This window comes from Centrocercus urophasianus, unplaced genomic scaffold (assembly GCF_019232065.1).
Source record: "Centrocercus urophasianus isolate 14NV4802_14NV808 unplaced genomic scaffold, USGS_Curo_1.0 seq_16, whole genome shotgun sequence".
Taxonomy (NCBI): Eukaryota; Metazoa; Chordata; class Aves; order Galliformes; family Phasianidae; genus Centrocercus; species Centrocercus urophasianus.
In genome coordinates, this window is record NW_024884711.1 from 25314390 (window position 1) to 25327449 (window position 13060).

Sequence of the window (13060 nt, forward strand, 5' to 3'; positions counted from 1 at the left end):
CCCTTCCCTTCCCTTCCCTTCCCTTCCCTTCCCTTCTCTTCCCTTCCACAAATTTTATGCAAAAAGTCCACTTTTACTAAGTCCAAGAGAATTGTAAGATGCTCTCCTACTTGTCACCCACATCTACAAATGCTGCTCACCTCCTTGATTTTGTTTGAGAAACGTTATTTGAATGCATAACATACTGAAAAGGTAATATGGAAAAGATTTTCTTTTCATTTGCAATAGCAAGAGTTGAATAATCACGGCAGTTTATTTCTACCTTACTGTCTCTTTGCAGTGTTATTTAGACAAATCAAGTACCTAACCACATCTAAGAATGAAAAGAGTCCTCTGTGCATTTGATTTTGCTTTTCCATCAAATTGCAAGCTTTACGATAGCCAGTTGTGTGTTTTATATCGGATGAACTAAATGGCTGCAAATTGGTGTCCGATGATGACAAATAGACATCAGTCACGATTTTTTATGTAGTGTCAGCTATGGAAGTAGTTTGAAAAGAGGATTCAAATAAAATTATTCCATAAGAAAAAGTAGTATGTCTCTTAGAAGCCATTAATGCCCTGTATGTGAGCTGACTTCACGTTCCCCTGATGTCCTCTAATTGAACTGTTATATTCCATGTGGCGTATTACACGAATGAAGGAACTAATGGTGGACAGCAGCAAGGAAATGTGAGTTGTTCAGTAAATAGGCTATTATAAATCAGTATTAGTAACACTGTGATTTTTTTTCCTTAAAGAATGGAAAATGCAAACACTGAGAAAAAAGAGATGTTACATTTATATCAAGATATTGAAAAGTGGACAAAAGAAGAAGTCAAACAATTCTTAATTGAAGATGTTAATATTGACCAGAAATATGCAGAAATCTTTTATAGTCAAGAGGTAACTGGTTCTAATTTGAAACTGTTGACTAAAGCAGATCTTGTGGATATGAAGATACCTCATGGGCCTGCTGTTCAAATTATCCATTTCCTGAAAAAGCATGGCATTCTCACTGAAAGTTCAGACCAGGCTATGGGACAAGAAGGCAGTGAACAGGGTGCTGATGGTAAAGAGGATGGTAAAATTGCAAAGAAAGAGTGCAAGAAATACGGGTCATTGAACTCCGGTATATTGCAGGATTCTGAAATGGAGCCTACAGAGAACAGAGAGGTAAAGACAGCTGATGAGAATGTAGCAGAGCAGTCACAGCCAAGCAGTCAGCACCCAACCAGAAACATGTGTATGCCGCATCCTTTTGATAATTTCAGTGATGGTACTCGATATACGCAGCATAATATTCTTAACGTTCCTGAAACAGGGCCGCTCAATCTCATTGATCCAGCACATGAATTCAAATTACTTACCAACACAGAGAATGCCCTAGAAGAGGATATTAAGATGAAATTCAGCAATGAAGTCTTTAGGTTTGCTTCAGCCTGCATGAACTCTCGCACAAATGGCACTATTCATTTTGGAGTGCGTGACAATCCACAAGGGGAAATTGAAGGAATAAAAATCATCAAGAAAGAAGGCTACATTGACCATTTTAATAAATATATTGAAAAGTACTTTGTTGGGGAATACATCAGAACTGCAAAAGCTTGCATTAGAGAGCCTAGATTTGTGGAAGTGTTATTATCAAATGGAACTCCATCAGATTTGTTCGTCATTGAAATAGATGTGGTTCCCCAAAACTCCATATGTGGTACAAAATACTTCTCTACTAACATATATGATTTTAAAAGCAAGCGTTGGAAAAAAGCTGTCTTCATCCGGGACGGAGCTAGTTCTAAAAATATTGAAGGTACAAAAGAATTTAAAACATTTACATGTACTTTGACATCATTAGCAGACTCCCGTAAAAGAGCAGAAGAAGAATACAACTTAAAACAAAAGAAGACAACACTTGAAGGACTAAAGCTAGTTAGTCTGCTCACTGGCAACAGACACATGCTAGATGATTCTTATTATGAGTACCACATTTTGGTAACAAACAAATGCCTTCCAAGTCAAACGTCACACTTAGACTTTTTACAGGAAATAAAATGGTTTGCCGTCCTTGACTTTGATTTTGAATCAGAAATGAATGGTGCATTTAAGACTTATCAAAAAAATCTAAACGCCAAAATTCACTTCCCATATCATTATGAAAACAAGGTGGGTTCAGTTGCTGAACAAGCTGAAAAGCTGAAACTGCATCAGGAGACCAACTGGATTTTCTGCAATGGTGGATCAGACTTAAAAGGCAATAAAGAACTACCATTAGATCCCACCCTGTGGCAACGAGATAGGGCTGCTGAAGTCAGAAAAATGATTTCATTTCTTTCACACAAGGATGTAAAGCAGAACGGAAAATTTTTAGTAGTGTTTCTTTTGCTTTCCCGAGTGGAAAATCCATTGGATCCGTTTACTGAGACATTTATTACATTTTACCAAGAACTAAAGGGACTAGAAGACATGGTCTGCATTTGCATTGGTACAGGTACATACCAGCGGTGGAAAGATCTTCTTCTTGCTAGAGGTATTAAAGAGGAGGAACTTTCAAACAAATGTGTTTCTAATTTAACCCTGGAAATGGTAAATGGTACTATCACAAGAGCAAAATCAATGACAAGGTCTTCCAAAAGACTTCTGCCATCTGTTGGTGGTTCTACCACTGTTCTAAAAAAGGAAGAAGATTTTGTAGAAGCATTGGAAATCCTATGTGAAAATGAATGTAAGGACACAGAGATAGAGAAGGATAAAGAACAATTTAAAAAATTCATGAAAGAGAAGGAAAAAGATTTTTATCGAGGAGGTAAAGTGTCATGGTGGAATTTTTATTTTTCTTCTGAAAATTATACATCAGTTTTTATCACAAGGGATCGTTACGAAGACCTTCAAAATCTGATTGTGTCTTTGTCGAACAGTGCTAATCAGTCACCTGTAGAAACTGTCAACCTTTACCACCATCCTGGCTGTGGCGGGACAACATTAGCTATGCATATCCTCTGGAACCTCCGAAAGCAATTCAGATGTGCCATTCTGAAAAACAAAACTGGTAACTTTGGAACACAGCTGACAACTTTAGTCACTTATGGAGCAAACAACAACAGTGGCTATTTGCCAGTGTTACTTCTTGTGGATGATTTTGAAGATCAAGAAAACATCTATCTTCTGCAAAAAGAAATTGAGGAAGCTATAACAGAAAAATGCATTCCGTATGTAAATCCTTTAGTGATCATTCTAAACTGTATGAGATCTCAGAATCCTGATGAAAGTTCCACAATCAACCCCTTCAACAGCATTTCTTTGAAACAGATTCTTTCTGAAAAGGAGCAGAGAGCTTTTGACCAGAAACTAAAGGATATTGAAAAGGTGCATAAAAATCCTGACAGTTTCTATTCATTTATGATTATGAAGAAAAACTTTGATCCAAAGTACATAGAAAAAGTGGTAAAGAAAACCTTGCATAACTTGAATATAGCCTCTAAACCAGCACAACTTGTTTACTATCTAACACTGTTAAACTCTTATGTTGGAACATCTACACTTCCAATATCACTGTGTGAAGAATTCTTAGGAATTAATTCTCGAGAGCCTGGCAACAAAGACAGACTGATAGAAAAAATGGGAATTTGTTCTAATATTCTAATGTATGTTCAGATACAGGAACACACAAGATACCGAGGTCTACGCATTGTTCACAAATTGATAGCATGTGCCTGCCTAACAGAATTTAAGCTAATCTATGACCTGTCTAAAAGTGAAATTATATTGCAGTTATTGAATGAGGATTTATTTTATTTATTTTATGAGACTTCATTAAAGAAAGACAAACTTATCTGTGACATACAAACGTTGCTGATTACTAGACAGCGCAAAGAACATGGTGATGAGTTAGATACGTTGTTTTCCCCTTTAATTGAAGCCATTCAAAGAGAAGAGAAGTCTGTTAATGTGGAATGTGTGTTAAGACAAGCTTCCACTAGATTTAAGAAAAATGCTCTCATTTGCCAAGTCTTAGCAAGATACTTTTACATCAAAGAAAAAAATTTTGACTTAGCTTTATTCTGGGCCAAAGAAGCCAAGCAGCGAGCACCACACAATTCATACATATCAGATACGCTAGGTCGAATCTTTAAAAGCCAGCTAAGATACTGGGTAGACCACAATGTAAAGAGTGCAAGTTTAACAGCTGAGAAACTGGAACATCTGCTAGATCTTGCTCACAGTGCTTCACAAGCTTTCAGACTATCTCAGCAGCAAGCTGAAAATGAACACAATGAACGTTTGCAGCGGCAAAAGCTTAAAGGAAAGTTTCCAAGTTACAATACTTCTGGTTATCTGGGAGAGATAGAAACTGGTCTTTATATTATTGATGTCCTTATGCTTGTTCCTTTTATCAGCAAGGAAGTCTTGCAGTGTAGAGAAAACATGATAAAGCATCTATCAGAAATTAGTGGTTTAAACATAGAGAGTGAAATCTTTGCAGCACTTAAACGTCACTCCAGCTTTATAAATAATTTGCAATCACATTTGAAAAGGGCATTTGATTTTTTTGAAGACTACTTTGTGTTTTTCAAAACACAGATGAATGAAAAAGAAATTACTGAAGCAAACATATACAAAAAGGTTCAAGAATGCTTTACCAAATACACAAAAATATTTTGCGATTGGAACATTGATCAACTGAGAAATCAACAGTTCTTAAGGTGGCCCTTAACTCAGAAAATAGAATCATTCAGAAAGGTGGTGGAGGCTTCCAAAGCAGACTCGTTTTCTGGACTTTTGGCATACCTTCACAAAAATGACAGAAATGACAGAGAAATAGAAAACATAGTAAATGCATATGCATTTTTGTGTGATGAGAATTCACATGCAACACTAAAAGAAAAACAGAATTATATTTTGGCAAATGTTGTTCTGAACTGCATTAACCCTAAATCCACTAAGTTACGTCATTTTATGGAGCTGAGAATTCAACTTCTAAGTATTCTGAACAGAGTGGAACCAAATTCATACTGTGTGGAGCCTTTCTTTCTTGCCTCCTTCTTGTTTTGGCCTGAAAATAGAAAACAACTAAATGAAGATTCCAGGAAGATGGAATACTATCTTATGCGCCTAAGTGAATCTTTCAACAAGCTCTATGGAGCTGTGCATCATTCCAAGCAACCTTTGGCTCATTTCTATCTTGCAAAAGGCAGTGGTCTGAATAGATTTGTTCACAAAAGAAAGATAGACCAGCTTTTTAGCTCACTTCCAGAACAAAAACTGAATTCCCTATGGCAGAAAGGAAATATCTGGAAGGAAAAGGCTGTTCAAGATCTTTTGCTTCCTTTAGACGGGAGAGCTGAGGGTACAGTTATCTATGTAAACTATGGCAGCGATGAAACCTTTAGGATACCAGTACAGCCTGCTCTTTCATGCCTACTGAATAATGGCCCAAATATACGAAGAGTGTCTTTTTACCTTGGTTTTTCTGTTGCTGGTCTCCTGGCATACAACATACAAAGCCTATAATTTAAACAATAAGAGCGGCATTTTCATATGAATTATATATATGAATAAACAAATTACAAAATATAATATTTAGAAAACAAAACCATAATATTTAGAAAATGTGATGGAATTTAAATGCCATGACTCTTAACAACCCTGCTTTGTTAGCTTTTTTGCCATTACTTCTAGGGGAGGATGCTTCACCACTATCCTCATACTTTTGTATAATGTAAGAGGAAGGAATATATATTATAAAACATACATCATGTAACATTTCCTTATGCTCCTTTATACCTGGTGAAATCTCAACACGAGGAATATAAATAGCTAGTTTAGTTTCAAAGCACTGTGGGTAATTTTTTTTTGCTTTTCTCATTATACACATTTGAATAATGTCATGCATTTGTTTATAAGCCTTTATTAAGAATCAAGATGTGCGCCCTGTGAGATGACAAAAGCACTTTTACATCCTCAGGGCATTACAAAATCTATGATTGTTAAAGATGCAGCTATTTCCTGCTCCATAGTAAAAACAAACCTGTTTGAAGCCAATGCAAATATATTTTATTCTTTTGTGGTGGATCTACTACTGCTCTTTGAAAAACAAACAGATACATTTTGGACTTTCTTTTCATTATAAATTTCATGAGTTCCTCCAAGTTCACTTATTGCAAAAAATAAGTAATTTAAATACTTTGAATTATCATTGACTGCATCGGCTTCCTCATGTGTATATACCTACCTGCTTTGTTTGGACACAATCAATGTTCCAAAAACAATAAAGTATACAGATGTGAAACACCAGAAACATGAAGTTACTGCTACTCAGCAGGGAGGAGGCAGTGTGCAAAATGTAGCATTTTTCACTGTATGCAGTTCATGAAAGCTGGAGGAGTTCGATGCAATTAACTTCTTGAGAAAGGTCTGCAGGATAGATTTTATCAGCCTGCAAGTCTTCTTTGCTCCTTGTGTCAGGCAAGGAGGCAAGCAAAAATAAATCACTTCTCAGAAGAAGGCTAGTAAAAATTACCGACAAAAAGAAAAAGAATAAAGCAGCATGCCATTCTGCTGTAGTGCAACTCTTTCAGTTGCAAAGTGGAAAAGTAGGTTTACTATATAATGTAGACTGCTCCTTAGTCAAAATATATTTCTTTTGGCAACTTCCTATTGCAGTAACCATTTCCCTCTGACTACACACTCTGTTTTATCATGTATGCATTTTGTTCCTAATGGTATACTTTTGTTTCGAGTAGGATGCTATAGGATCAAATTGAATAGTAATTCATAATTTGTTCTAATTAGTTCTTAGGAAGTCACTGTACAATTTAACATTGTCTATTTTCTCTTCCAAATAAAGATTTGCAGCAAATAATTTGCCTTGTCTTCTTCAGAGCAACTGGAGACTTCAGTCTTCACCTCAGTCATGTTTCATAAGAATTGCAAGTTTAAGTAACGTTTGAAAAGAGCGGTAGCTGGGGGGCAGGTTAAATGGAGGAGACATGGAAGAGGTAACACATGAAAAGGAAAATCACTGGAGACATGGTTGGAGATGCATTGGTGGAAATGTGCGATGCAGGCTGAGGCTGGGACACCTCTGAGGGGCTGAAGCATAACTCTGACATATAGGAAACAAATCAGGAAGAAGGAGCAGTGGAAAAGATGACGAAAATGATAAGAAGGACAAGCAGCAAAAAGAAAACAGTACACGCAGATACCAACTTTCTTTGCTGCCATTCACATTACTGAAGTACTGGGAAGGACTGAGTATGACACCTGGTGAATACAAAGCTGGATGCATAAAGAGATGGTGGACTGAAGCTCAGCCTGAAGAAAGGGGAAAAAGTGCATTTCCCCAGTGATGATCTTTAAGCTCCCTTCCAACACAAACTGTTCTATGATTCTGTTTGCTTAGCTGTCTTTTTGGTTTGACAACAGTCCAATTGGAAATTAAAAGTTATTTTTAAGTTGGCAATAAATTAAGTTAAATTGCCTACTTTGAGACTGTTTTGCCTGTAATGAGCCCATTTACTAATAACCCTTGTGTTCTGGCATAGTGGATTACGTGCTAGGCACACTACATGCATATGTGAGTGTACAAAAGTAGATTTTATTATTTTTATACACCATTCTGTTTGTTATAAAATCATATTTTTATTCAGTAGTAGCTCATTAATAAATACAGGTATTTGATAACATCCTTAACTGTGCAGCGTGGAACTATATTATATATATCATGTGCAAAGATCAACAGAATTGCTCTTTACAAGTATTTCCTATTTTCCATTACTTTGTAAGATGGTTTATAACTTTGTTAATCACTGCATTTGAAAACTAAACTTTCCCATGCCAAATATCTGCCTCAGATTTATTTTGTATTAATTAAACTCTAAGAGCTCAGTAGCTTCCAAGAGTGAGGTTAAGAAAAAAATATGCTGTAGTGCCCACGCTAGATAACTCTTCCGGGTTTTTCCAGCATGCTCAGGATTCTTTGGAGAAGTTTAAGAATTTTTTTTACTCTGGTAGGAGAGAAAAGGTGGAAATGCATGAATTTGGTTGCAAAGCCTGAAAAGACTGTCATTTATATATGGATTTTTATATCCATGACTACACAGATGGCAGTTCCAGAAGCTGCAGGTCTGGACTATCACAGGCCAAGTCTAATATATCAGTGCTGAGACTACAAACCTGGAGGGAAGAGCCCAACTCAGCATGGCTGTACAGAAGCCGAGGCAAGGCATGTAAAGAGAGGGAGGGAGGCCCAAGACGCTGTTTGACTTTCACAAGGCACGGCAATGCTACCTCAGCAGCAGTCTCCATTGTGTGGTCCAGCTGTCAGAGGAGCCAAGGCCCCACTGCACCCACGCTGCCTTGGTGGACTGTGCATTTCTGGAGCAGCCCATCCTCATTCCTGCCATGGCTGGGAACACAGGAGAGGAAGCACAAATGATTCTGTCCTCTCAGCTCAGCCAGCTCCTGCTGATGCCATAGTCCCATCACTGAACAATCAAAGGTTTTATTTCAGCACAAGGCCTGTTTAGCACAAGGCCTTCTACAGGAAAAAAATAACATAAAAATGTGTGAGACCTAAAAGCTTACGGTTGAATAAACTAAAATATCTGTGGGACAAGAAATAAAGGGAGAACAAATCCTATTATAAATGAAAGCTGAACTTACCTACAGCACTGCTGCGCAAGAAGGCCTGAGCTATAGGGCTGAGCGGGATCCTGCCCGCAATCTCGGCACATGCAATCACTACTGGTCCTCGAGGAGAGACGGGCTGGGGGCTTTGGATGTGTGCGATGACTCGTTTACAAACACAAAACAGGAACAGGACACCACATTTGGGAACAGGACACGAAATGGCAGGCTCGGGGCTGCCGGCGGGCAGCAGGCGGTGCTGTGGCTCTGCGCAGCCCGTGGGACCGCCCGAGAGCGACGGGAAGCGCGGCTCCCGCCGGCAGGGCGAGAGGAGCCGGGCCGTTGTGTTGCCTCAGCTGGTCCACAGGCAGAGAGCTCTCCTCCGCGTGAGGGCAGCGGGAAGCTGCCGCCCAGACGGGTCTGGGGAGCTGCCGCAGGGAGCGGCCTTCAGCTGCAAACCGCTGTACCCAGCACAGAGCCACGCCGGGGTGCTTTCTGCAGAGCCTGGTCCGGAAGGGAACGAGGGAAATGTTAGTGCATCCAGAGTGAGAAGAGTTGTGCTTCCTCTCCTGGGGTCCCAGGCATGGCAGGAGCAGCGCTGGGCTCTGCTAGGGGCCTTGCCCGTGCTGAGGGGTGCCTGCAGCACCGGGAGTTTGTCACTTGGGGTTGATCTGGAAGCACGGCCATCATACAGTGAGGGGAGCGTTGGCCACAACAAGGCCTTGCTGCAAGAATTCTGGGGGCTCCGCGCTGCAGAAAGCTTTTTTAGTTTCCTTTTGCCTACTGGAACTACAAGCCTTCAGTTTGTGTAACATGTCACAAGACAACTTCTGACTTCCTCTTCATACGCGTTTGCGTGTTCTTTGCTTTTGCATGAAAGCACCAGATGAAAAACTTGCTGTTTCCTATAGGGCTCTACCAGTTCTTGCAGAGCCTGCACTTCGGATGCTGTGTCTGAACAGACTGAGCTAGGCTGTAGCACTACCTTCTGTGCAGCTATGGCTGCCTCAGGAGAGGCCTGGCTTTCAGCTGGGGTGGAAGAGAAGGCTAGCAAGCTACAGCAGCAAGAAATGCAATAAGAGTTATGAATTAATAGTGGTAATAATGAGGAGGAATGAGAAAGAAGGGAGAAAGGAAGACCTATCCTCTTTATAGTTTCCAACCCCCTTCGGTGGTAATACCTGTGTTTCAAGTTTTTTAGCTTAGGGAAATGAGAATAAGAGCACATGCTGACTTTATAAATTCAATCAAGGTGGATTCACTTTGTATGTGATGAGAAGTGTGTCCTGCAAGGAGACAGAACATGCAAAGAGTTACGGGAGAATACCTCAGATATCATCAATACTATGAATGAATTACCACCTCCTGAGAACTGATTCAGTGGAACATGGGACCCCAGCAGCTGAGATACTTGGTAAAACTTCCATAGGGATCAGCCTGTGGGAATCTTCAGGATAATGATGATCAGAGTGGCCACAGGGATCATTTGGGAGCTACGTGTTGATACATGGATGTGTTCTCCCAAAAGGTCAAGAAAGGGCAGAAATGAGAATGTTGTTAAAAGCAGAAACAAAATGAAGTTTTAAAGTCAGGCCTGTTTAAGCTATTTGTAACAAACCTCACAAGCGTGGTTTCTATATCAGATCAAGAAAATACAGCTGGTATTTATGGTTAAATTTCTTCAGCCTGCAGTCATCATGAAAAGGTAAGTATAACGAGAACCAAATTGAGCACAATAGAAAGAGAAATCACCCTTCTTGAGAATGAAATGAAATGTCAAGAACTTAAGATGTATAGTGAACTAATAAGACAAGTTGAGGGAGGAGATCGGGGAAGGGAAAGTGAAGGGAAAGGAAAAATATCTCATTACCATTGCAATTCACAGGTTTTCTGTGATAAACAGTGTCTTTTTTATACTGACGTGAACTTGTTTATAACAAACAAGTTAAGATGAAATGCTTAGTATGCAATGACCATGTTTAGACTCAAGAAAATATTTACCAAGTTAAGCTAAGATTTAAGGTAGTTGCTTTTCACTTTGCTACTGGGTTAAGGAAACATTTCTGTTACCTAAGATGACTAGTACATCTTTCAATTTCAACTGCTGAGGAGTTCACCACTAATTTATAATCTTGAATGAGATAGGCATTTAAAAATAGGATCTCAAAATAAAATTATGAGTAGATTTCTGAGAGGTGTTGGCAAATTTTTGGTCCAATACAAAATTGATTGTTTTGTTTTTATTTAGTCAAGTTCATGTGCAGTGCAAGCAGGATATATATATATATATATATATATATATGCGCATGTACTTCAAACGGTTGTGTCTGTGTTGTCTTTCTCAATTAAATCCCAAGAGGTTGTAAAGCTACATCTGCTTAATTCAGTGGCTTTGCTAGTTTCACTGTGTTGTTTTTCTGTTTTTGTTTGCTTGGGTTTTTTTTTGTTTGTTTGTTTGTTTTTTTTAAGCACTAAAGCTAAGATAATTAGTGGCCAGAATGCTGGATTCCATTCTGGCCCATAAACCTTCAGCAGAACTGGTGCTGAAGTTTCAATGACAAAAATCATTATTGAGAATGATTACTGAGCCAGAGAAAACCATTGATTCATGTTCAGATTCTTGATTGAATTTGCAGATGCTAGGAAGTGAGAAGATTTGGTGGGAGGTCTGTGAGAGACTTTGAGATGGGATCTTGCTATAACGTTTTTAGAAAGCTCCATTTCAGAGAAGCACTGCACTCCAGTACTGCTTTGGGGCTCGGGGAAAAAGAGACTGCAGAGCTGTGCAGGAGCAGTGCATTCAAGAACTGTTCAAAGGAAATGAATGCTGTGTTTAAAACAGTAATCTCTTTGACTGATTTACATGTGTTCCAGTGGATAAATTAGCTGATGTTTTTCTCATACGTGACTCAAGTGTTTTCCATATACCTCCGTCCTTTTGTTTTTCAAAGGTAACTATCCCAGAAGGAAGGCAAAGATTCTGCATATACATTGACCCTACTTACTCCTAACAGAAGTGCAGTCACCTCTTGTGACATGATCCCCAGCAAAAAGAGATGGATACACAGTTGAAGACAGTTTGTGACTCTGTAGCATGCATCTCTTTAGATATAAAATACTCTAACCGTGTGATCCCTGTTGGTATGTTCTGAAGATTAAATATAGCCTTTCTTTTTTTACATGATGCTCTGACCTGCTCATGTATTAGTAGCATATAAAGCCTGCCTTTGGAGCTGAAACTTACTCAGCCTTATTGCATATCTTTCATTTTACCTCTATCTTTGTTTTATAAAACTCTCCCTATGCTGTTTCTTGGAAAGAAATACATCAGACTTGTGTCCCCCAACAGAGCTGTGGTCTCTAAGGAAACATGTACATTAATTAAGGAGAAGTATAATGGGTATGGTTTTGTTTTGTTAACCAGTGCCCTAAGAAACATAATTTCACTTATATAAGGCTTTTACCCTCCTCTCGCTAGCAAATATCAGCGTATTCCTGTTAACTGTCACAGGGGTATGTTCAAAACAATACTTAGGAGATAAAATTTTGCCTTTTGAAATAGCAAGCAAATTGGCACTTGAATGTAATTTCTGTGGTAACTTGGCACTGCCTTCTCTGGTTACTGGTTGTCGGCCTCCTCCTCAAAATGTTCTAGTTTTGAAGCCAACACCCATGGCCACACACTGGGTGTGCTTGGCAGCTGCAGGGCCCAGATGCCAACCACTGGAATGTATTTTATGTACCAGTGTCTCTGCCTGTGGCTTAGCTTCCTGGCCAGCCTTTAGCAAAGTCTCTTTACACTCAACTGGCTCCAGTGCCCACTGCTGTTGCAGCTGTGGGACTAAAGAAAAAGCAAATTACAGATGAGCTGTCTCACCATTCCAGGAACTGCTTGCATCAGCTTCTAGCAAGATATATACACTGAGCTCTTTTAGCCTGTGAAAGAGATGTCCTTCTTGCCTGTATCCATTCCATGGGCTGACAGGGGTTGAAATGGCAGCACATCCTTCGTAACCTGACAGACACTACAGAAAAGTATTTCTTGAGGTCAGACATGAAAGCTACAGTACAGGTAAACCTCTGAGAGACTCCAGCTTCCCTATCAGGCGTCTACTGCAAATTCCTTTTCGCTAAGGCTTGAAGAATATAATATGAGCTCAGCACCAAATATTGCAGTTGCAACGGCTTGTGTCATTCAGCAGTTAGTGTGGTGATCAAGGCGTGGATTTATCTCTGCTGTTTCACAAAGATTTTTAGAAAAGAAGAAAGCAAAAGCACCTGGCAAGCAAGCTGTCTCATTGTATGTGTACGTTTAACAAGTACAAGTGCACTTTTTAATTGATGATCAGTTAGTTCAGCATATTACCACATGCTATTTACGGAATTCTTTTTTGTAATATAGTAGTATTGTAGTAATACTTTTATATTTTGGAGGGTTTCCAATCTTAACTCTTTC

At 39.1% G+C, this 13060-nt stretch overlaps 1 protein-coding gene across 1 annotated transcript in view; it reads left to right on the forward strand.

The window, feature by feature from the left end:
• The window catches only part of SAMD9L (sterile alpha motif domain containing 9 like), a 9512-nt gene extending 1695 nt beyond the window's left edge, over positions 1–7817 (forward strand). The window contains exon 3 of the mRNA XM_042817447.1: positions 741–7817. Coding sequence (XP_042673381.1) covers positions 742–5487 — 4746 coding nt within the window. The 5' untranslated portion in view covers position 741 and the 3' untranslated portion in view covers positions 5488–7817. The remainder of the gene's footprint in view (positions 1–740) is intronic.
• Positions 7818–13060: the final 5243 nt, after the last annotated feature.